The sequence below is a fragment of the Myiozetetes cayanensis genome, unplaced genomic scaffold, assembly GCF_022539395.1.
Source record: "Myiozetetes cayanensis isolate MyiCay16 unplaced genomic scaffold, myiCay2020 scf1, whole genome shotgun sequence".
Taxonomy (NCBI): Eukaryota; Metazoa; Chordata; class Aves; order Passeriformes; family Tyrannidae; genus Myiozetetes; species Myiozetetes cayanensis.
Window position 1 is genome coordinate 71,245,601 of NW_026086604.1, and position 23,499 is coordinate 71,269,099.

General features: G+C 46.2%; 1 protein-coding gene across 1 annotated transcript; it reads right to left on the reverse strand.

Moving 5' to 3' along the window:
- Positions 1–10,124: 10,124 nt before the first annotated feature.
- LOC126642138 (serine/threonine-protein kinase SBK2-like) lies at positions 10,125–19,111 on the reverse strand. Its single transcript, XM_050319524.1, has 4 exons — positions 18,964–19,111; positions 11,890–12,078; positions 10,947–11,149; positions 10,125–10,694 (listed from the first exon to the last, which is right to left on the reverse strand). Exons 1-4 carry the CDS (start codon positions 19,109–19,111, stop codon positions 10,125–10,127), a joined length of 1,110 nt encoding a protein of 369 aa, XP_050175481.1.
- Positions 19,112–23,499: the final 4,388 nt, after the last annotated feature.

Below are 23,499 nucleotides of genomic sequence, written 5' to 3' on the forward strand. Positions count from 1 at the left end.
TGCAACACAGCAGTGTGAGCATCCAAGGGACTAAGACGTGGCAATGAGAATCCTTTTAGTGAAACAGTCAATTTAAGGTAATGCAAAAACCAGATCCCACTTTGTTTCAAGAAATTGCTCTGCAGATAAGTCAGAATGGGGACAGCACCACACACCAGTGATAGTGAGTGTGGAATTATCATCCTTACCTCCAAACCTGAGCGGTAGGCTCTGCTCCAGGTCATTAAAGGGTAGTTGCTATGAGGGTTTAAGTAGTGCCACATATGAGATACCAGAGGTATTGCTGAGCACACAGAGAAGGTACTTCAGTGGCTCTGGTGTCCTGAATGTCCACAACAGAGATGTGGTCCTGTTGGCTTGCTTCTGCTCTGATGTGCCAGGATTTCTGTGAAAGTCAGGACCCAAGGGACCAGTAACAGTGCACACACAGGCTGTGCTCCATCATGGAGGAGAAAGACATAGAAGGTATGCTGGAAATAACTCAGAATATTCTGTGAAACCTGTTAAATTGTTTACACATATCCCAGTTTACATGCTAACCAGAGTTTACCAACCCCTAATCTAAGCATTTTAAATTTATCTAGTGTTTGGTTTACTTACCTACAGAAAATGCACACATTTATCCTCTCTGGCACTAACATAACTAAAGCTCAGGGTGAAGCCATAGGCCTGAAAAAGTGAGATGGTTGGAGAAGCTTATAAAGCCCGTTCTCAGGAAATATTGTCAGCTATTTCCTAATCATTAGCCTAGTGACAGCACTATAAGGAAAGAAACTGTGTGTACGTGAAGACAATCAATAAATTCCTCATCTCTGAGGTTGCAAAGTCTGTCTCAAGACATGTATTGGCTGATTTTCCATTCTTAAATGCTTCTTTTCAGCCCCAGGACACAAGCAAGAAATTATCTGCTTTAGTGACTGCCCAGATATGACTGGTGTTCTAGTTCTTGCCTGACAAGCTATACAGAATGGTGAGTTTTAGTTCTCTACTCTACGCAATGTGCCTACATGAGCTCTTTCCTTGTCTGCGGGCTGACACAGAGTAGTCCTTGGTTCGTAATTGCAACAAAATGATCTGTCAATGAAATGGTGAGCAGATTTATTTCTGAAGTAAATAAATACATGTTAGAATCACAAAGACAGTGAATCTATGGCTAATAAGGGAGATTTGCAAAGCCTTTTAAACAGTATGGAAATTTCTTCCAGCATCTCATGAGACCCCAGATTAAAGGGAAGAGGCAGGAAAAAAGAACTTAAGACTATCCATCCTAAGTGACCCTGCATTGCAAATGGTCTGGTTTTGCTTTTATTAAGGATAGGTTCCTCACCTCTAACAAAGAGTTTTTCATTTCTCTTTCTTTTCCTTTACTATCATCTAATTAGGACTCTTAACTGGGAAAATAGCAGCTTTCCCATACCATTTTCCTCAAACTTTAAGAAAAACCTGAATGTTTAGAAGCAGAGATATGAAATCCAATCTAATCCAACCTGAGCATCGGTCCTGACCTGCTACTCTCCCCTGGATAATTCTAACATGTGGGTGCTACCCAGCCATCCTCTGCTAGCAAGGTGAAAACAGTCCCATGAGCCACTGAAGAACAACAAAATCTGTATCAGAGCTTGGCAGAAGGAGTAGCCATGTCAAAAACTGGGAACACAGGAAACAGGACCCGGGTCCATAGAGGCATTATTGCCCCTGCTTTCCCTAACATGAGGTAAGAAGGGAAGGAGTGGAAAGGAAAATAAGAAGTCAGGGTCAGGACTTGCAATTCTTTGCATTCTGGGAGAACAATGATATGTCTACTAGTTAAGGAGACCTGAAGTCAGGATTATTGAGTACTGTTCCCAGCCCTAGCCTGCTGGGTGACCTGAGTTACAACTCAGGACTTTGTTATGTGTCCAAACTTCTCATCAGGGAGGTTTCCACTTATTGAACCAAACTGATTTGTGGTGGTGGGTAACAAGTTCCCTCCTTGAGGTCCCATCATTCCTTTGGCCAGTGCCACTTGGCAGTCCCCAGTACCACATGCCATAAACTCATCCCTCTTCTGTCATGGAAAGAAAGGAAAGGACAGGGGCATCCTATTACAGCCAGGTCTCTGCCAGCCCTATCCAATTCCTGACATGCCCTTGTACAGCCAGGAATCAGTGGGAGGGTGGTAGGCTGCTCCAGGGTAGGGCAGAATCGCTGCCTATCGTGGCTCCCACTTCATCCCCAGATTTCCATTAGGAAGCAGTACAGAAGAGACCAATCAGTTCAGCAGTTCCTGGAACAGCCCAGCAACAGTAAACTCAAACAGAGATTGGCGATGGCCACCTTCAAAGATGTGCAGAGAATCACCAGGAGGTCCACCTTCCCTCTGCCCTAACCTCCTCCAGCACTGGGAATAGAAGCTGCCCAACCTGCCTGCTGGAGTCCCCTTCTACCCTGCTAACAGCAGTACCCAAACAGCAGCTGCTCTTTGTGCAAGTGTTCTTTCTGCTTCTAGTTGAGTGATAAACAGTCTTGTTGGGAAGGCACTGCAGTCTTCTCTGAAGTACTAGGAATAGTATAGATATGAGGGAGGGGAACCTGAGGACACAAGTGCATGCTGCTTCTTCCTACAGCCCCCCTAGATGAGCAGTGCAAGGAAATGAACTGATCCAAATGAGTAGCATCTTTCCCAGATGGGAGAAAGGAGCACTGAGCACCCTGTGTTGTTTCTTCAGAGTGTGAAGTCTTCCAGAGTTTTATATCAAGGGATACTTCTTTTACAGCAGGATGGCCTCATCAAGGTGAGATAGTGGTCAGGCAAGTGATGCAAAAACAGGGCTAAAGGACTGAGAAAGATTGAGCAAAGAGCAAGAAAGGGAGAGAAAAGAAACAGTACCACAGAAGGAAAATCCCTGAAAGTTCCTCAGAGCCTAAGGAGGAAAGAAGTCTCTGGTAGGTTCCTTTCTTCAGCATAAAAGATGTTAGTCCATAGCACCATGAACACTGTAATGTTACTAAAGCTTCTTATACATGGAGCAGCTCTCACCACTCACCTGGGGTAATCTGTACCTTTGAGCATAGCACAGCTACTACTGTCATGCCTTGGTGATCTGTGTGCGGCTGTATGCAACAGTGCTATGAGTTCTGGGCTAAGACAGGCTTGTGTCTGTCTGTAGTCAGATCCATCACGTCAATCTCGTGTATTGTGAAACTCCTGCACTCGATCTATACTGACCAGTGCAAAGGTATGGAGGTCTACCATCTGCTCATCTTGCTTAGTTTCAGGGGTTTTAACTGGTAAGCACATCCTCAGGGAACTGACCTGTAGGTGACAAAGGGCTTATCGCATCATAAAGGTATGAGCAATTAAATGTGTTTTGGTTCATTCCAAGGGGGCTGAGCAGCCAGAAGTTATGCAGCAGCTGCAGAGAGGAGTGCAGGGTAAAGCAGAGAGAGGCTCTGCTGAAGGAATTGTCAGGAGTTAAGCCTGCCCAGGATGCCCCTGGGGAACACAATTATGAGTTAGCTCTGCATTTGGCAATCTCTGCAAGATTTACTGTCCTGAAGAGGAATATCAAATAATAGCTCAAGGAAAAGTGTCAGCTGCAACAACTGTTAATGGCAGAATAGGGAATGCAAAAGCTGTCATTTTTTCCCTACCTGGTTTTAGAAAGAGCAGATTCAGCAGGTGTCAGCCAGCGTCCACACATTTCTGTCCTTGCTCTGTTTCCATCTCCTACTCCACCAGTGGAAGTGAAGGTAACCAGCTGAGACAGGCACAGGGCGGAACAAGGACAGGAGATTGTTCAAATGGCATTTTGCAGACATCTGCACAGCCCCTAATCATGGTAACATGACTGCTTTGCCCAAAGCCAGCTCTTTATAACTAGATGTCAGATAACAAACTAAAAAATTGACTGTTTTATCACTCTGAGATAAATTTTCTCCTAAGCACCTCACGTAAATAAATCTGTATAGTTACAGATCATCTCTCTCACTACCCCCAAGAAACATGTCAACAAAGCTCAGGTGGCAGCTGCACTCAGAGTTAGCACACAGAAGGTGGTTACCAGGACCACAGGTGGGAGCTGGAGCCTTATGTGAGTCCACCCTGAGACAGGAGCCAGACAGAGACACGAGTCCTTTGTGGGGGGGTAGCTTGTAAACAGCAAAGAGGTTAGAAGTGCAATTAGTCTGTGTGACAACCATGACCACCTTCTGTCACCACCCTGGGCCAGGCCAAATCCCCGTTCCTCCCTCTCTTGTACAAAGCTGAGCCAAGGACCAGGGCATGAACATGCCCAGCTGCCTGTCAGCCCAGGGGAAAAAAAAACAAGTGCACCCACAGCAACAGACCTGTATATGGGCAAGGCCAGACTATTGGCTGATGTGTCTGGCTGTCAGACCTCAGTGGATCTTAAGTAGGGAAGTCCAGGATACTGACAGATACTACACGTTAGGGGATTTAGCAGTGGTCAGTTCTCTTCTTGTGGTCAGCACCGACACAGATAGCCCAGCACAGTATAAGGGGAACTAAAATTATAGTATAGGTAGCAAAGCACTAGGGAACCCAAGTTACAGGATGTGGAAAATGCCAAAGCAGTTCACTTCATCCCTCTGTCTAAGGTATTTCCCCTCTGGTTTATACATCTTCACCCAGGAATGCAGGATAGAGGTAAAAAAAAGCTAACAGCTGAAACTCCATGAGCCATTTCATGCTTCCCAGCCAGGGACCAGGTATCTTCTGATCCAGGTGCTTCCAATCCTGTATCTCTTTGGCATGACAATAGCATTTTATGACTTCTCAGGATTTCTTGGCTACTGGCAGCTCTAGAAGATATCAGTTGGGTTGCAGTTGTTGACAATGTGCCCCTACATGAGTAAGAATGAAAGGTAACAAATTCCCACCATCTTTATTCCCCAGCTATTTTCTCTTTCCATCCCTGTGCTCATGATGGGAGTTGCTCAGAACAGGGTCATATTTTATGGTTTTTTATCAAAGCTCTGACCTGCTTTGTCTTTGAAGTGGAAGTCAAAACTCAAGAACAAGCAGCATGGGAAGAGGCAGGCAAGGCATCATGCAGTCCTGCGTCTGCCCTATCATATTGCCTGGCCTGAGATGCTTTCCCCCACTCACTTTTGGTAATTGGTGCTCAGCCCATTTGCAGTCTCAACACCTGACATCTGTGTGCAGAGTGGGCAGGGTCACACAGGATGATCAGCATGTGGTCTTGTTCAGGAGACAAGACTACCAGGGAACGCTGTGGAATACTACTCTTCCTCAAAAACTGCAGTCACAGTCCTGGTAATGATATTTAAGGGGCCTTAAATGGGAAGGGATGGAAGAAACATAGTACTGGAGTTATCAAGGCAGAAGGAAGGTTATATACTGCAAGCTTCTAGATATTACACTGAAAGCCTAGCTGTTGAAGTCCTGAAGGCCGGGCCTCTGCCCTGCCTTTGGTCACTGTGTCAGCATCCAACAGAATGACTTTCTACTTCCTGTAGAAAGAGGAGATGACATCAACCCCACTATCCAACCTGGTCCTATCCTGCATTTTGCATCCTGAGTCCAGCCAGCATCACAACACAGTCTATGTGTTGAGGACACTGCTGACCTGTGGTTAGCCCAAATAATTTGCCTACAAGCTATCTTTAACAATCAATATTTTAATTCTGAGACGACTCAGCTGGGGCATTGTTTAACCATTATCACAGCTTGGGATATCTGCCTGAATTTTTGCATCTCTGTCTAGCAAATAGCTTCCACTTTTACTTCTTCCTACCAAAACTTCCTAACTGGGAGAAGAGGGACAATAAAGGTATCTGTCCAGTTAATAGCTCAACCCATTGCCCCACCCTTTCAATACCAAAGTGTTTCCCTACACCCTGCAGTCTCTGATCCGCACCACAGTCCCCAAGCCACTGCCGAGTGCACTTACTGAGGACCCATGTAGACTGTACAGTGCAGAACAGGGAGCAGAATCTGAAGTGAGGTGCACAAGGGGATCGGGAAAGACAGACCACAGATCCTACCCAAAGCTATGGGATCCATGTTCCCAGGCTGCGTGTGCAGTGCACTGCAGGCACCAAGGCACTAGGGCCTGGATTCACACTTCTTGGAGTCACCGCAGCCAGAATTCACATAGTGGAGTGGACTCTGTAATTACCCAATTTATCTCTTCATTCCATCCCAAAGAGGAGTGAAGTACGGCATCTTTCCCTCCCCTTTGGAGCCACCTGATGCCTCTTTGGGCATGACACCAGATCCACCCCATACCTCGTGCCTACATTAGCTGAAGTGTTGCCCTTTATGGTGCTGGGCTCCCGGCCAGCCCTCCCACAGCCAGCGGCTGCGCGTGCAAAGGCCCGGCATGTTTGCACGCAGCTCTGTTCCATTCATCCTCTCCCAACAGCTGCTCCGGGGGTGATGGGGACAAGCAGATCCTTTTTCAGACCCCCTGGGAATAGTCTTTGCCAGGTCTGTTTATTCATTAATTTAAGAAATCCAGCTGCAATTATGATCAAGCTACTGAGAAAAAGAGCGCAGGCTAGGGACTTGGCTCAGGGCAGGGCTTTTCACCACTGTGCTCAAATCTGTGCTTGCTTCATTGTAGCCCTTCCTGCATCATCATCACATGCATGATTCAGTCACAGTGCTGATTTCATCATTCACTACGCATCACACAAAGTCTCAAGGCTCTGTGACAAAGGAGACAGAGAAACAATCCTGGTCACTGCCACTCCTTCACTGCCATTAGCCTCTGTCACATTGACTCTGTCAAGGCAGCATTGAATCCACGATCCTCACTGGCACACTGCCTCCTGCAAAAAAATAGTCTTGGTCCTGATGGCACTGGGCAGTTCAGGTTCACTTTAATTTGGATTAAACCCTAAAATCTTACTAATCCTTCCTTGTCAAGCCAGTTTCTCATCTTGTGCCCAGTTCTGCTGAAACCATGCTGAGAACTTCCAAAGCAGAGACATTTGGAAGCCCTAAACATCTCCAGCTACAACACAGAGTGTCCTCAAGATGAAAAATGTTGTGGAATCCCAGCGTGGCTTACACCAGACAGGACCTCTGGAGATTGCCTACACCAATCTCCTGCTCAAAACAGAGACATCTAGAGAAAGCTTACCATAGCCTTGTCCAATCATCTTTTGATGATCTCCAGAGACCGATATACACAATCAGTGTTACAAAGTTTGGCCACCATCACCATAAAGCCATTTTTCTTATGTTTAAATGGAATTACCTGCATTCCAGTATGTGCACATTGCCTCTTATCCTGTCATCCAGTACAACTTCAAAGACTCTGGCTATAGGAAGCAATGAGGTCACCTCACAGCCCCCTTTTTTCCAAACTAGACAAGCCTAAGTCCTCAGTCACTCCTCACAGAACATTCCTTACAGCCCTGTCACCAATTTTGTTACCCTCTTCTGGGCAGATTTAAGGACTTCCACAACTTCTTTTACTGTAGGGCCTAGTACTGCACTCAGTACTCCAGGTGAGGCTGCACCAACACTGAATGCAGCAGGATAATCACCTCTCTTCACTGGCTGGTGATGGAGGGTATGATGCACCCCAGGATGGGGTAGAACCCTCACTGCTGCAGTGTTGAGGCTTACCTGAATGTGTTTGGCTTCACCCTCTCATGGTTGCTCTTGACCTTTCTCAAACTAAAATAACTCATTATTAGGTGGTATTTTCTTCCCATTATTCTATACCATATGGTATTCTATACCATAACCAATTTACCATCCAGTCTTCCTATTTTAGATAGTTTAGCTCATTACCTACTTCAAGACTTTGTTACAGCCTTAAACTACAGCTCCACCAGGGTTCTTTTCTGAGCTGTATCCAATTTTCCAGCTTTCCCCAGGATTTCCTCATGAGATATCAAATACTGATCACTCACTCCTACTTCCCATACTCATATATAGGCCAGCACGACTCTTGTTAGCAGCCTTTGCTGGAGATTTGACCACCCTGACTGTCTGCCCCTCTTTAGCTGTGCAAGGAGCTTATTAGACTTTTTTGACAGCACAACACAAGGAGAACTCATGAATGTGTTTCTCCTACCTGTGAGAAAATTTATTTTGTTTGAATATACCAAACTTACCAAGTTACCCAGATCTCTTTGAGTGGCCTGTTCCTCCTGCTGTTTATCACCCTATTCATTTTTTGTGTCATCTGCAGGGTTTTACCTGCAGTGGCTTTTATTTTCCTTAAAATCATGGTTGAAAATGTTAAATGATTTTCATTCAACAACTGATCCCTGCAGAAAACAATCAAAATACCCAAAGAGCATTCCAAACTGACAATTATTTCTTCTATCCATTGAAAGTTCTCAATCCACTTAATCTATGTTTTATGGGCCTTGGACAGTGCATCTTCTGAATCAATACACCATACCATCATTTTCTTTGTATCAATAGGTCATGTTTTACAAAAATCGCGTACTGTAATCCTGTGAATTTAGTTTAGCAAACACAAATTTATTATAAAATTGAATGTTATGTGTTGCATTCCAAAAAAGTCACATTACTGCTATAATTCTCTATTAACAAGTATCTGTATCAGATTTTTCATTATATTTCAATGGATAATTGCCAGCTACCTGGCCTATAGATCCATTGGTCTCAGGGCTTCTCCACTTTAAATACAGGAACTGTGTTGGCACCTTAACATTCCTCTGCTATTCCTACAGTACTCAAAGAATAATTAAAGCCAAATCTCAGCAGGCCAGAGTTGAGCAGCATTTCTTATGATTTAAGGTAGTGAAAGATTCTAAGAGATGAAAGGAAGAAGAAGAAAACTGTGTATATTGAACACAGTGAGCATAATGTTGATTGGTAAGGTAGGCTGGGGAGTTGGAAGGAAGGCACAAGGCATAAGTGATGTAGGGAGCAGGAATAGTACAAAATACCACTAGAGAGGTGATGTTACTGAGAAAAGAATGAGCAAAAGGTGTTCTCCAAGTGGTGTGTAGTGGAAATGGAATTTTAGTTGGAAGTTAAGTAATGATAAAATGCCAGTGGATGAGAAGAAGCTGGAAAAAAAGAGCTAGAGGTTGGTAAGCACTGAAGGAGCGTGTGCAAGAAAAGACCTGAGATGAAAGAAAATCTGGGATGCTAGAAAGTATAGTGCTGGAACACTGCATTTTTAGAAGTTATGAAGCCCCTGAGAGGAAACCTAGCTGGGGATGTTTCCAGAAAAAGGACCAGATTAAGTGCAGGAAGGGATTACCAACAGCATAATCCTGGGTGCTGGAGAGAGGTTGAAAAGTAAGACGGGCTACTAACCCCTAATTCTCTCCTTGCTACCCCTTTCCAGAATTAAAATGTGCACCTAGGAAGACATTAGAAGAAGTGTGTGTCTTGGGAAAGGTTGAAGTACTGATAGGAAACAGGAGAAGGAAGGTCTTCTAGAGGGGTAACCAGGTGTCTAAAGGACCATGAAGGACATTGTCTTAGGACCTGAAGGCAGTACGAGGTAGCAGATGTATTAGGGCTTATGTTAGATAACCTGAATGCCATAACCATTCCCCAGCTACTACACACAGCCACATGCTGGAGGCTCCACAGCACCTCCACTCCACAGCCTGAAGCCACCTTTCAAGGGTACTGGTGGAGGCCCAGGCAGCATTCATGGATGGCCCCTGCCTTGGACAGTTTGTCCTGAGATAACTGCATTCTCTGTCATGCTCCCTTCCCCCTGATAGGCAAGTGGGTCCCAACAGGTATTTATTATGAGGGAAAAAGAGCCACATACAGAAACACAAAAGTACATGCTTTGCTCTGTTTTGAGACAAGGCAGGTGCTGCAGCCTAGAAAACTCCCTGGAGTTCCTGTGGCCAGGAAATGAGTGGATGCTTCACACATTTCCAAGAGAAAGGAGATGTTTTCAAGCCCCAAGGGAGCGCAGGGAAGGGACACTGGGCAGCACTGAGTCATGGGGTGAGGACCATCAGCTGGGGAAGGAGCTTGACTCTGTGGCAGCAGCGACAATGCTGCTGAGAAGTTGCTCTCTGGGTCACCATGGCCTCTCACGCCCAAGCCACAATGGTGCCCCAAAACCACGAGGCCTCTTGCAGGGTGAGACCGTCCTTCAATCCTTTTTCTAAGGATTCCACATGGGGAGCAGGCTCTAGGACTTCACGGCAGCTTCCCCACTGCGCCCATCCTCCAGCCTCCAAGGGCAGTCAATGTAGCGCAGCACCCCGCTGACAGGGCCACGCTTGGCGGGATCTAGTGCCAGCAGGCTCCGCAGCATCAGGGCAGCCTCGGCTGTCAGGCGCTTCCAGTGGCGGGGGACGTCCTTCTCTAGGCCCGTCTCCTGCCACAGCATGAAGTCCTCAAAGAAAGGGTCGTCTGGCAGGCTCTGTTCCCAGGGGAAGTAGCCGGTCAGCAGGCAGAAAAGCAGCACACCGAGGGCCCAGGCATCCATGCTGCTGTCAATGGGCACCCCCTGGGCATCAGCGGTGTTGCTCAGCTCGGGGGCAGTGTAAGGGATCACCCCGGCCACCAGCTTGAGCTTGGTACCCTTGGGCCGCGTGAGGCCAAAGTCAGTCAGTTTGATGAGCCGACAGTCGGGATCGAAAAGCAGCACATTTTCGGGCTTGATGTCGCGGTACACCAGCCCCCGGCTGTGGATGAACTCCAGCGCGCTCACGAGCTGCTTGGCACAGTGCTTTGCAGCCGGCTCAGGGATCCCATCCTGCACAGGGAGAGACACAGGCGGTATGGCACATGCCAGGCACCTCGGCAGCCCTGCCAGCTGGGCCCTCACCAGCGTGCTCTGCACTGGGAAAGACCTTTACCTTTCTCATCCTGCAAGCCCAAGGCTGCTTTCACTTCTGCAGACCCCAGAGAGATCCTCAGCCTTTATCTCCCTCCCTCTGACCCAGCCAGCCTGCACGCTGGCCAAACACTGCAGCCCCAGTCCTCACAGCCTTGTAGTAACACTCACACGGGGCTTGATGATAGAGATGAGGTCTTTGTGCAGTGCTGGTTCATAGAGGAAGCCGTAGTACTGGCTGGACTCAATGGCAATTCCAAACATGCCAATGATGGCAGGGTGGGTGGCGAGGGAGAGCGCCACACAATACTCATACAGGAAGGTCTGCAGCTTGGTACTGGCTTTTGGTAACAGCTTGAGAGCCATCAGAGTCCCTGGGAATGAAGAAAGTAGGTTAGACTCTTCTGAAAATCACTCACACCAAGACAAGACAGAGGCCACTGAGCAACCATGGGTCCGGGCACTCATAGCCACAGGAATGTCTCTGGTCCAAAGCTCTGGGTGGGTATAGCCTGTGGACACCAGGTTTGGGAACAGACATTGCCACTGGTGCAAGTTTTGAGCCAGTCAGGGCATGCACAGGAGCACTGGGCAAAGCAAGGAACATTCAGGATATGCGGGCCCCTAAGTCTGAGCTGAGACTACTGGGGAAGAGCAATGTTAGTGCCCTGTGGGCACTCAGATAGCCAACCCAGGACTTTCATTCACACCCTCTGTCCATGAGCCTTAGGGTACCATTTCAGCTGAGGCTTGGGGCTTCACTCCCTGCCTGAACTCTGTAGTGGGACTGCTGGTTTCCAGCCATATCACATCCATGCTGATGCCTAGCTGTGAACTCTATTGATCCTGACTTTTGCAATGACTTCACAGCTTGATCTTGGACCTGCCTCATCACCTTTGCCTGATGTTCTAGGGTGCCACCAGGCATCACCTGCTCCCTGGCTGGGTGTAATTGGATGGTCTCTGGCTGGGGAGGTCCCTGTTCCTGCTGGTCTCCCTGGGGATCCTCCCCACCATGCCTGGTGCCTGGCCCCAAGGAGTCACCTACCCCTTGCCCTCATGAGCAGAGAGCAGACAAAGCACTGTAGTTCACAGGGTTCGGTTGTTTCCTTACCTCTCTGCCTGTGGGTCACTAGCATCACGTGGCCATACTTGCCCCTGCCCAGCTCCCGAATAACCTCATAGTGCTCAGTCACCTCGGCGCGCACCAGGCTCTGAGCGGTGATCTCCAGGAGCTCGTGCATCATGGTTGGCACCGCTGTCCCTGACACTGCTGCAGTCGCAGCGGAGCTCTCGGCCATTGCTGAGTGCTGCAGAAACACCACAGCCAGAGTCAGGAACATCACAACATGAACGGAGAAAGCCAGATCGGACATGCAACACAAACCACGCCTTGGCAGGGGATATTTCTGCCACTTGGAGCATGAGCACTCTCGCAGCTGAGCTAGAGTTGAACTTGTAGTCTCATACAGCACACCTCTGGGCAAAGACCCTCACCATATAAAAGGTCCCTGTACTGAAGGGAAGCTCTTTCAGCCCTCCAGTCCTTCTGTCTAATGTTAGGCAACAGGCAGAGCATTAACTGAGTCTCAGATTATCAAGTGTGACCCAGTTACCCCTCTAGTTCTCCTTAGCCTACTGCAGCAAAACTTTGCTCCTACCTCAAGGACTTTCATTTCACTAAGCAGTAGAGGTGGGTTTCTGTGTAGAGAGACAGAGACAGACCTGCCTCTTAGGCAAAGGTACAGGACAAAAGCACAGGACAAAAAAGGGATTACTAGTCAGAGGCAGAGTGCTCCAAGGAAGCCAAAGGAAGGTCAGTACCTCCCATGCCTGTTGACGTTTTTGACTTAAAGTCGCTCATCTGTGCAGCCAAGAAACTTAGGCAGGAAGTAAGCCTGGACACCAGTGCTGTTTTGAGCTACCAGCAGCTGCTTCAGACCCACTTCAGAGAAATACTTTTTGAGTCCCCCCAGCCAGCTGCAAGGCAGCATCTTAAAGACCCTGTGGCAGCACTCTCTCCCTGTCTCCCTTCCTGAGCTCTGAACACAGGCACCTTGGGCCTGGGAGTTCCTCCTGGTTTTGAAGCAAGGTCACAGAACCAGAGTTACAGCATGGTCAAGGACAGAAGGTACTTCTGGAGATCATCCTGTGCAAACTCCTGCTCAGAGGACAATTAAGCAGAGCAGGTTGCCCAGGACTGTGTCCAGTCCAGTTTTAAATACCTACAAGGATGGAGATTCCACAGCTGCTGTGGGTAACCTGTTTCAGTGTTCGATCACCTTCATGGTAAAAAAGTTTTTTCTTATGCTTAAATAGAAATTCTGTTCCAGGACCACAGCCTCTTGTCCTGTCACTCAGTATCACCTGATACTATGATACACCTGCTGTGTATTTTTGCAGGTATTCATCTGCATGGATAAGATGATCCTCTCAAGTCTTCTCCTCTCTTAGTCTCTCCTCCTATGAGCGATGCTCCAGTATCTTAACTGTCTTCATAGACTGGATTTGTTCCAGAATGCCTCTTCTGCTGACGAGCCCCACAGCTACTACATCCAGTCATTCTTAAGAATACAGAAATTTAGAAAAAGAATTATGTAAATGTAGGAAATCTAGAAAAGAGCTGGATTTGTACAGGAGACCGGGACTATTTGTCGGAAAGTTCCCTTCCCTTCCCTTCTCTCCTAGGCTGCACTACTAAGCCTTATCCAATTCAGAAGTACCAAGTAAATGGCCCTATTTTTCTAAAGAGGCTTTGGCTTGGTGTGTGAGCCAACAGCAGTCCAAGTTAGTACAGTCTGTAGGGAGTACAACAATGAACAAGTAAGTGCCTGCATGGCAGGGGATGAAAGCTGGGCAGAATTCACCAGGAAAGACAGTCTGGAAAATATTTTAGAGATTTGCTTTGATGTCCTCCTGCTGGCTGCCCAGCCAACATGGCTTATGAAAATCCACACAGCAAGGGCATCACAGAGCCTGCAAATGTATCCACTCTGCTAATAACATCTTCAAACTGGCATTTCTGCAAGTAGGTGTTATTAAGAGAAAAAAATGTAATAGACCTGGGAAAGGCATAGACCTCCCTTTGACATTAGATAGGCTAAAGCCAATGAAATAGGTGGTGGAAACAACAGCAGGGATGTCACGTGCAGAACACATTAGATTTATATTTGTGAAAAAAAAAATCAAAAGATATTTTCTGTGAGACAGTGTTTCTCCTATATCAAATTCATGGTTATATACAAGTTCTTGTCAGCAAATAGTTCATGATCTTCTCAGATAACTTAACTTCTCAAACTTGAGTTAGATAAAATTTCTCCCATTGCATGCTGGCCACCTGTTGGTATTATCTAGCCCAAAGGTTAGAATCTTCTCACTGCATCCACTTTAAGTATTATTCAATAGTTATATAGTTTTCAAATACCTATTAATTAATATGTTTTTATTTACACTGAATTATTTATGACATGATTTATCCATTTCCTATGACTGATTACTTCTATCTACTATGAGAAAACTTGCTTTCGTGAATGGGAAGATATGCTTTTCTGTATATTCTTAGTTCTCTCTTCAGCTTTTAGAATCAGAATATTTCAGTCCATAAGCTTTGGCAATTAAAATAAACAAACAAACAAACAAACATACAAACATAAAACTCTTGTGTCCTACTCCACAATTCAAGTAAACTGCAATATAGTTGTCACAGATCCATACCTCCATTCTTTGCCCCTCTGGCATGGGAGGGCAAATGGTCTGGGTACAGAGGTAGAGCCTTAGTGCAACAGCCAGCTTGGAAAAACAGATCAGCCATATAATATGTGGGTAGAGTTTCTTGAGGGCCTGTGACCTGCTTGTCTGATCAGGGCTCCATATGAATGAAGCCCCAGCTGCAGTCACCCCAGAACAGTTTGCAGACTTTGGTCCTTGCTGCCCTCGAAGACATTAATTACAAGACACAGTCCATACTTGAGGAAATAACCACAGCTGTCAGGTCTTTTTCTGAGATGCCATTGCCATTAGCTAGGAAGATAAGTGAGGGCCAAATATGGGCCACAACTGAATAGAGTGTGCCTGGGTGCTCTGCACCTACCTCTGATACCTTCTAAAGTATCCTTTGCAGAGTGACAAGCACTGAGGAGGAGATCAACAGGGCCCTGGCCAGGATGCATGCACCATTTGGCTCTGCTGTATTGAAAGCAGCAGGCAAAGCCCTATTCAAAACTTTTCTTTCCTCCTCTATCCTTTTCGTGTTTCATCCCTGCTAGAGGTCTTGTTTCCAGGCTGTTGACTGTGAGAAACCCTAATTCCTCAAAAGAATCTTTAATTACAGCAGCAAAAAACTCATATCCTTTACACCATCTTGAGATGGTTCTGAGACACCTGAGAAGCTGAGGATGAGCCTATGGAGATACAGTGTCTTAGTCTAAATAATGCTATTCTGGTTCTTCAAACCAAATTATTAATATACTTAGTGCAGAAAAACACTTCATACATGTCAACAGCCAAAACCCATGTAATCTCTGTATAACAGAGAAAGAGCTATGATGACAGAGTCACAGAGGTATTTAGGCTGGAAGAGACCTCTTGAGATCACCTGATCTGACTTCCCTGCTCAGGCATCAGCAACTGAAGCAAATTGCCTAGGAAGACATTCAGTGAGGTTGTCACTATCTCCACAGATGGAGACTCTGGTAGTGATCACTACTAGGAAGAGTCTGGTTCACTTTTCTTCATTCCCTTTCATTAGGTATTTATATACACCAAAAAGATCCCCTCTGAGCACTCTGTTTTTCAAGCTGAAGAGTTTCAGCTGTTTCAGCCTCTCATATCAAAGATGCTCTGTTAAAAGCGGCCTTCAGCATATGGCACGTTGGGTCCACTTTCTTGTGTGCCCTTTTACAGAGCTTTAACCCAATGCAAATGACAAACAGCATCTGGGGCACCTCTTACAAAAAGTCATTCAGGCTTGATTTAAAGGCAATTGGTCAATTATAAATGCCAGCGTGAACATTCTTGCCGTTATGTATTTATATGAGACCCTAATCTGAATTTATCTAACCAGCTGCTGAAGTTTCTCAGATAGAAAAAGAAGTTTTTAATACCTGTTAAATTTTTTGGACTCTTGCAGGATTTATATGCACTGTGATCAGAGGTACGACCACCTATGAGAACATATTTTCAATTAATTACATTGAGTGAAACTATAAGAGCACAGATTGAAACTCAGGCTATGTATTTAACCAAAAGTTTACTTGGACTTCACAAACCGTCTGGCACACTGTGTTTCTACAATGCCCACATCAGTTAGTTTAAAAACAGGTAAGATCCTTCCAGAAAATATGGTCACATTTTGTATTGAGAACAAACATCTCCATGATCAAGACACCCCTCAGTCTTCTTATGGGTTCAGTGCCTTCAAATAACCTTCTGTCTAATTGTCAAACCAAGCTCTCAGATTGTTCAGCTCTCAGATCTGTTTTATGGTTCTTCTCTAAAGCCTCACAATTTTTTCCACCCTCCACCCCCTTGCCATGTTAAAACCCTGACTGTCTCAGGGGAAACGCCTCCTGTCACACATTCAGCTAGAATTACCCTCTGCCTCATGCTGCAGCCTCAAGATCTCTTTCTGCAGGAACACCACACAAGCTTCACTACCTTATACATCCATTATGACTCCAAAGGTTTTCCATATTACTAGGGGCTGTTGGGAGAAAAATCCACTTCCTCTTCATGTCCCTTTATGGTGGTTGCCTCCCTTTTTTCTACCTGAATACTTCTGCACCACCTTTAAGAAAGCACATTTTGCTCAAATGGACTTACTGTACCAAGTAATTCAGATCACTTAGTGTCTGAGTTGTTATGAAACCACCACATTCATTTGTGCTTAAGGCTGGCAAGGACCCCACCTGCAGGCATTTCCCACCAACCTCTAAGTTGTTGGTGGGAGGTTGAAGCAGTTCTCATCCTGGTGTTGGTTCAACAACACCTGCCAGAAACATCTCATTCACTGGTTGTTTCCTGAAAGTTATCTGTACCAATTCATCCTGGCATTGGTCAAAATCAATAAGCCACATATTTTTAATTAATTTAAAAATAAACCCTGTAGAGTGGAAAATAATGTTTTATTGGTGTTCTCACCCTACACAATTAATTTTATTAAATCCTGACTCTGTTATAAACTCTACTGTTATAATACTTTTACCTTTGTCAATGATCTAGACGAAACCACTGAAATTATCCAGGAAATGTTTGCAAATGGCACAAAAAGGGTTTGGGTAGACAATACATCAATTGGTAAAACTAGTGCGTGCACATATACACATACAAAAGGGTTTCAAACAACCAACGAAGTCAGGATTTTAGTCTGGCACTGGCTGGGTGACAGAAAAAAAAAAAAAGTCCTATTAATCAGACACATCTAGGTTCTTCATGCTGTTTAATGGGCACTAGGTAAAACCAGAAATGTAGATCTGGTATAGTCTTACTTCCTTTCCAGGCCTTAAGACACTGAGTGATACAGGATCACACTAGAAATAATCTATGATGATATAGATACACATCTTAACAATCGAGATACAAGTCTGAGAGGATAACAGTACAAGGGTTACTGATGTTGCAGATTCCACTTTTGCATTCACTCTGCTGAAGAGAATGCCCAAAAAGCATCAGATGCAGGAAACATCTGCAGGGAGAGGCAAACTAGCATTTTCCAGATGTTAAATTAAGAAAATAAGCCTCACTGTAAACAAACAAAAAATATAATAGATACAGCTGTTCATCTCCAAGTAGACCAAGACAGAAAGAAGAGATCTGTTCTGAGATGATGTACCTCTTACAGTGAACTCTAGTTTCTGCAGAGGTTCCTTCACACAAATGCCATGAGACAGTCTGAAATTCAATCTCTGAAAATCAGCTGAGTTAGGAAAGCTGTATTTCTGAGGAGCTGGCCACCTGCTAACAGCTTTTACACTTCAATTAAGAGTATCACATACCAGTGGAAGTCTGTATTTATTATAAATTTATTTTCTCCATTTGCTCTGCTTTGTATTCTTCTTTATCTACTTTTTAATGATGCTTCTTGAAATGTTAAAAATATACTGATGTGAAGAAAGCCTGGGTAACTTTTCTGGAGGCCAGCTGATAGGTCAACAGAACTAACTACTGGATGTTTTCTATCTTTTAATGACATCAGTGAGCCCACAGTTCAGCAAGCTAGCACTGGTATGCCCAGTTTGACAGAAAAAGGACCAGAGAAGAACCATGAGAATGATAACAGGGCTGGAAATTACTGGGAAACTTTCACGGGAGCAGTCTTTACACCTTTTCAAATAGATAGTGAAGAAGTTACTCTACCAACTGTATGTACCTTTCTGAGTACTAAAATTTCACTAAAATGGGCTCTCCCAATTAGGTAAAAGCATTATAATAAAGCCAATAGATGAAGCTGACGTGAGACCATTTCAGACCTCAGTTACAGTGTAGATTTTGTGAAAAAGGATATTTACCCCCAAAAATCTCATCAAACAGTATGGAAGAATATCTTTCCATCTCTGGAACTTTTAGCTCAAGAATGGTACTTTTTTTCCCGGTAAGTCCACCGTAGTGAAAACTACGTTTAATACAGCAAGCGATCAGAACAGATTACTGCGCAGTTTGCTTCTGGCCTTATTGCTGGTAGATTTATGAGGTTCTAAAACTGGTCAGCAAACCAGTGCTTAATCTCACTGTGGAGAACTGCATGACTGTCCCCGTAGCAGAATTGCGTATTGATCTCCTGGGGGAGAAACACCCAGCAGCCGCCCTGGAGAGCCCCTTACGCCTCTCCCCAGCAAGCAGCACACCACAATCTCCTCACAGCCGCCTCCTCAGACAGAAATCAGCAGCAATATCACTGGGACCAAGCCACATCACACTCTCCTCCTAGCCCTCCAGCCAGTATTGTGGCACCATCCCACTCGACACAAGACCCAAAGCAACCTTTCAGGGCAAAGCCATCAGCGAGCTCACCATAAAACCCGATGTGCGAACTGCGTGCACTCCGCATTGTGCCGGCATGCTACGCCCAAGTCTCCAAAACCAGTTTGTGAGGGGTGGGTGCCCTTTTACACGCCTGTCCAGTCCCCTTCATCCTGCCACAGCTTAACTTCTCTTCCCGTACTCCTTTCCCGGCCCGTACTAAGCCTCTCACCTACTCCAGCAGCGCAGGACAGCCAGCCGGCCGTGGACTGCCTCCCTTCCCTCGCTGCAGCCTGCGGGCTGGATTCAGTGTGCGCCGAGCAGCCGGAGGGGCTGCCAGGCGTTACAGGGCTGAGCGTGACGCTCCGCCCCTTCCCCATACAGGTCCTGGGGGCACACTGCCTCCCTGCTGAAGGTGACCTCCGCCAGGGGAGAAAAGAGGGGGACTGGGGAGGAGGAAGGGCGCTATGCATCTACCCTCTTTATGGAGGGGGATGTGTTTCAGGGGTCGGGGTGAGGTTGTTTCTGCTCCAGGCATACCATGGAGGGTCCCCAGGGACCCTTTGGCAGGCCCACCCTCTTCAGCCCTTCACTCCAGCTTGGGCTCTTGTTACAGCTGAGGGAGCAAAGCAGCTCCCTGGGCCGGTGCACGGTCCTTGCTCTGGGGCTGTGCCAGGTAAGAGCCCATTCCGGATGGCAAGGCTCAGAATGACTGTGGGTTGCCAGTGCTTGCCCTTCACTACCGAAGACACTCACACTGTCATTGAGCATCAGAGATCAGGCACAAGCCATGACTGGTTCAAGGACTTTTCATGGGCCCCAGCGGGTCAGGGTCTTCACACACACCAGTAGTACCAGTACAGAGCTGAAATTATTAATGGTGACTACAATGACTTGCAAGCTTTTCACCTTTTCTCAGTACCTCTGCTCAGACTATACTCCTATGCCAAGGTCCTCTTTCTTCCATTTGAGCATGGAGTTGAAAGTAGCTGCACAGACACCATGAAGGCCCTAGGTCTTGGCTCTTAAGCATTGCTTTTTATCTCTTGGGGAAATGGATCAGGTTGTGTCTCTGAAGCAGCGATGCATGCAGCCATGACATAGGTGTGTCATATCATGGGCCTTCTTCCCTAGAGCCAGGGCCATGCAGGGACGTGTAGTGTTTAGCCTCTGTGCTCCCTCTGGGGACACAGAGTTGTGAGGAACACTGGGAGAGGTGAAAGAGTCTAACAGAAGAGAGCAGAGCAGTCCCCATAAACACGAGTACTCTGGGTCTCTAGCACAAGACTGAACTTTCTCACCTGATCTCTGAAGGGAGGGTAATTATGCCAAGGGCTTGCCACTCAGAGGTGGGGAGTGAAATTGTGTTGCTGATGATGTTAAGGTCTTATGCCATTCAAGGCTGCCCCTTCATCCCAGTTCTTGAAGGATGCTTTACTGACTGGGAAAGGCCTTCAATGTACGAGGTCCCTACAGGCAGGAACTTTACAGCTGGGGGTGGTGTGGATGTACAGAAGAAGCCTATCCAACATCCAAGAACTCAGCACTGGGATAAATGGTGTAGTGTAATCACTGCTCCCCACGAATATGGACCCTGTATTATCTAGTCTTCTGGTGGACAGATAGTTTGAGACTGTTGCCTGAAAAGTGTCCCTGGGGACTTGCTCTAAGTTACAGTTACAAGGCAACACTTCAAAGGGTGCCCAGGTTCCCTGATACCTCCAGTCCCTCTCTCCTTCTCTCTAGTCACTATCTTAAACTTGCTTCCAGATCTAGCAACAATACACAGTTGTCTTCCTGATTTTCCAGTTAAACTTTTAACAGACAGATTCCCTATGTTTACCATTCCTGTTGAGATTGGGACCTCCTGAGGGGTTTGGTTTAGAGAAGAGACCTCTTTCACAGCCTTACCTGCAGTGCGCCAACGAGCAGCAATTTCTCTGAGGGCTTGTTTCCGATCTGCCATTCATCTGACACTACATCTGCAGGGCTAGTCCAGCATTCCTCATGAACAGGGAATATGTCACGTACTGCGTATCACATGCGTGTGTGAGAATCCCTGCTCTCTACTCCCTGAGCACTGGGCACAGGGCAGCTGTTGGAGGTCCTAGGGTCTGCTGCACTACTAATGAAGTCTGCATTGCTGCATTTCTGGGCCTCCGTAATTTGACACCTACGCTTACCTCACCCGTGCTGCACACATGTTGCCCTGCTGGCAAGCAAAATCTTGGTCAAAGTCAACGCTGACAGAAGGTGGAAATATGATGTAATCAAATTGCCTTAGTCTCTTGGAAAGATGGTCTGAGGCTGTGGACCTGATGACACACTGCCTCCAGCCACGCAGATCAGTTTGTCTTCAGCACCATAAGCAGACCCACAACAGATCTCGCAGTAAAACAAGGTCAGTTGAGGATCTGTACACATCCTTCATGCAAACTATGTAGGTAAACACTGGGGGTGAATAGAAGAGGAAAAGTGGAAGAGGGGAGGAATTACAAGTGGGTATTAATAGCGCTTCTGTTCACTTTTGTCCGCTGCAAAGACTCATTGCAGATGCATGTTTATGCTTCGTGGCAGACACAGGCATTGGGGGTGGCCTGTGATATGTCACAACAAATATCGTGTGAAAATGCATCCTTTTCCTCCTTTGAATTATTGTTGGTTTAGCATGATGAATATCCTGTATCTTTCAAGCTTGGCTCAGAACAGGCAGTGAACAGAAGAATAATAAAATCTGAACATTTCCAAGAGCCAGACATGGCATCCAGTGTCGCAAAGTTATAGCAGTGACAACTGCATGAGGAACAGCTGGACTAAACTAACTACAGTGAAGGGACCTTGTCAAGAAGGACTCTCCCTTTAGTCCTTCCTTCTCTTCCCTTATCCCTCTTCCTTGTCATACACACAGCAGCCCCTTTAACTCCCATCAGAATAGCAGCAGTTCTTCAAGTACGCTCTGTACACAGCTCCAGAGTATCAGGGTCAATCTCCTATTAATGAGTTCTCAGAAGTCAAACGATGACAGATCTTTAATTCCAAATGGAACACTGCCCCTTCAGAGAGAAATCCACCAGACTCCAGCAAGTACACTAAGAACCACTGATGGAGCTGGCTGTTCCAACATCCTTTCATAGGACATGCAGTTTCCCAAGTGCTGGTCTTAGAGTAAACCCTTCTTCACAATATCCCTGCCTAGTGATTTCCATGGGAGTTGTGTGAGAAGGTCTGTACTCCTGTTTCAGACTTATCCAAATGCACATGGCTCTTTAGTTCCCATTCTGTACTGTCAGAGGCACCAACAACATCGAGGGTGATAGAAGATTTAACGCCATTTGAACCCAAAAGAGCACTCTTTTGTGGTATGGAGACTTATCAGCAGGGGTATGTGTGAGAGAAAGCTGATGAAATATGAATATCAAGCTCCTTTATGAGGACCTAAATTGGCACTGCTCTTTTAATATTGTAGTCTATGGCAATACTCAGTTTGTCTATATATTTTCAAACTTACCACAAGCATTTACACAGAACATCACTGATAGCAGCTTTTCAGAGCACTCATGATCTCTTCATCTCCAGCACTAAATTTTTCCCAGCCTTTCTCAGAAACAGTTTTTTGCCTGATGCTGGGGTGGGAATTGCTCTTTGACTTTCCCCATTGCCTTTCTTCTTCTTTTATTAATAATTCTGTGAGCTGCCAACACTTTCCTGCCCCCCAGCCTCAGCAGGCAGGCTGGCAAGCCAATCTGCAGGATACTACAAGGTGTGGGCTGACTCCTGGGAAAAGAGCTGGGGCCCTGAGCTCTGCTCAGCACAGGCAGGGTGCTCAGAGGAGTCCACCAGCTGCACAGACCATTTGTGCTCTGAGGTCATTCAGCGCTACCCCATCACTGAGGAATCTGCTGGCCGCCTTCCTGACAGTGCCGTACAGAGTTGCACCTCGCTTTCCAACTAACACAACAGTCATGCTGAGCCCAGGCCCTGCTCCCCAGAAGTGCCTCCCAGCCACGTTCCCCATCTTTGGCAAAGCCTCTCACACCTGAAACCTCTAGTCACCCACTGACCAGCGTATCTGCTTCAAAACACTCTGCTCAGTCCCACTTCAACTACTCCTTTCACACTGATGTTAGGTGCATTGGCTGCTGAACGATTGCAAGAGGCATTGTTAATCCAGTGGAATCCATGAGCACGGATCCCAGTGCCTCAGAGCAGAGCCAGTGACAGGACACCTGGGAAAGGTTCAAAGCTGCACCAGGGGAGGTTCACACTGGGCATTAAGAAGCATTTCTTTACCAAAAGGGTGCTCAGCAATTGAAACAGGCTCATGGAGAGGTGGTCAGTGCTCCAAGCCTGTCAGTGTTTAAGAAGCATTTGGACAGTTACCTTAATAACCTTTGGTCAGCCCTGAAGTGGTTGGGCAGCTGGATTGGATGATCCTTGTAGATCTTTTCAAACCATAATTCCCCCTTCCCTTCCCTTCCCTTCCCTTCCCTTCCCTTCCCTTCCCTTCCCTTCCCTTCCCTTCCTTCCCTTCCCTTCCCTTCCCTTCCCTTCCTTCCTTCCTTCCCTTCCTCCCTCCCTTCCCCTCCCCTCCCCTTCCCATTGCTTATTCTTCTCTGCCCCGAGAATTGTGCTGTACTCCCTACCTTTTGCTTCTTCCTCTTTACTCAGCTTTTATTGAATAAAAGGACGTTTCCTCCAATCCTTTAGTAACTTACTTCCTTTAGAACTTATGGTGAGGAATTTGTCAGTGACTTTTTGGAAGTCCAAA

Excerpts from the sequence above, each read along its gene's own strand:
- LOC126642138 (XM_050319524.1), bottom strand. The coding sequence starts at position 19,111 with ATGGGGAAGGGGCGGAGCGTCACGCTCAGCCCTGTAACGCCTGGCAGC. Across the intron at positions 12,079-18,963 it reads GTCCTGCGCTGCTGGAGTAG|CAATGGCCGAGAGCTCCGCT; the intron begins GTGAGAGGCTTA and ends TGCAGCACTCAG. Across the intron at positions 10,695-10,946 it reads TCTCTATCATCAAGCCCCGT|GATGGGATCCCTGAGCCGGC; the intron begins GTGAGTGTTACT and ends CTCCCTGTGCAG.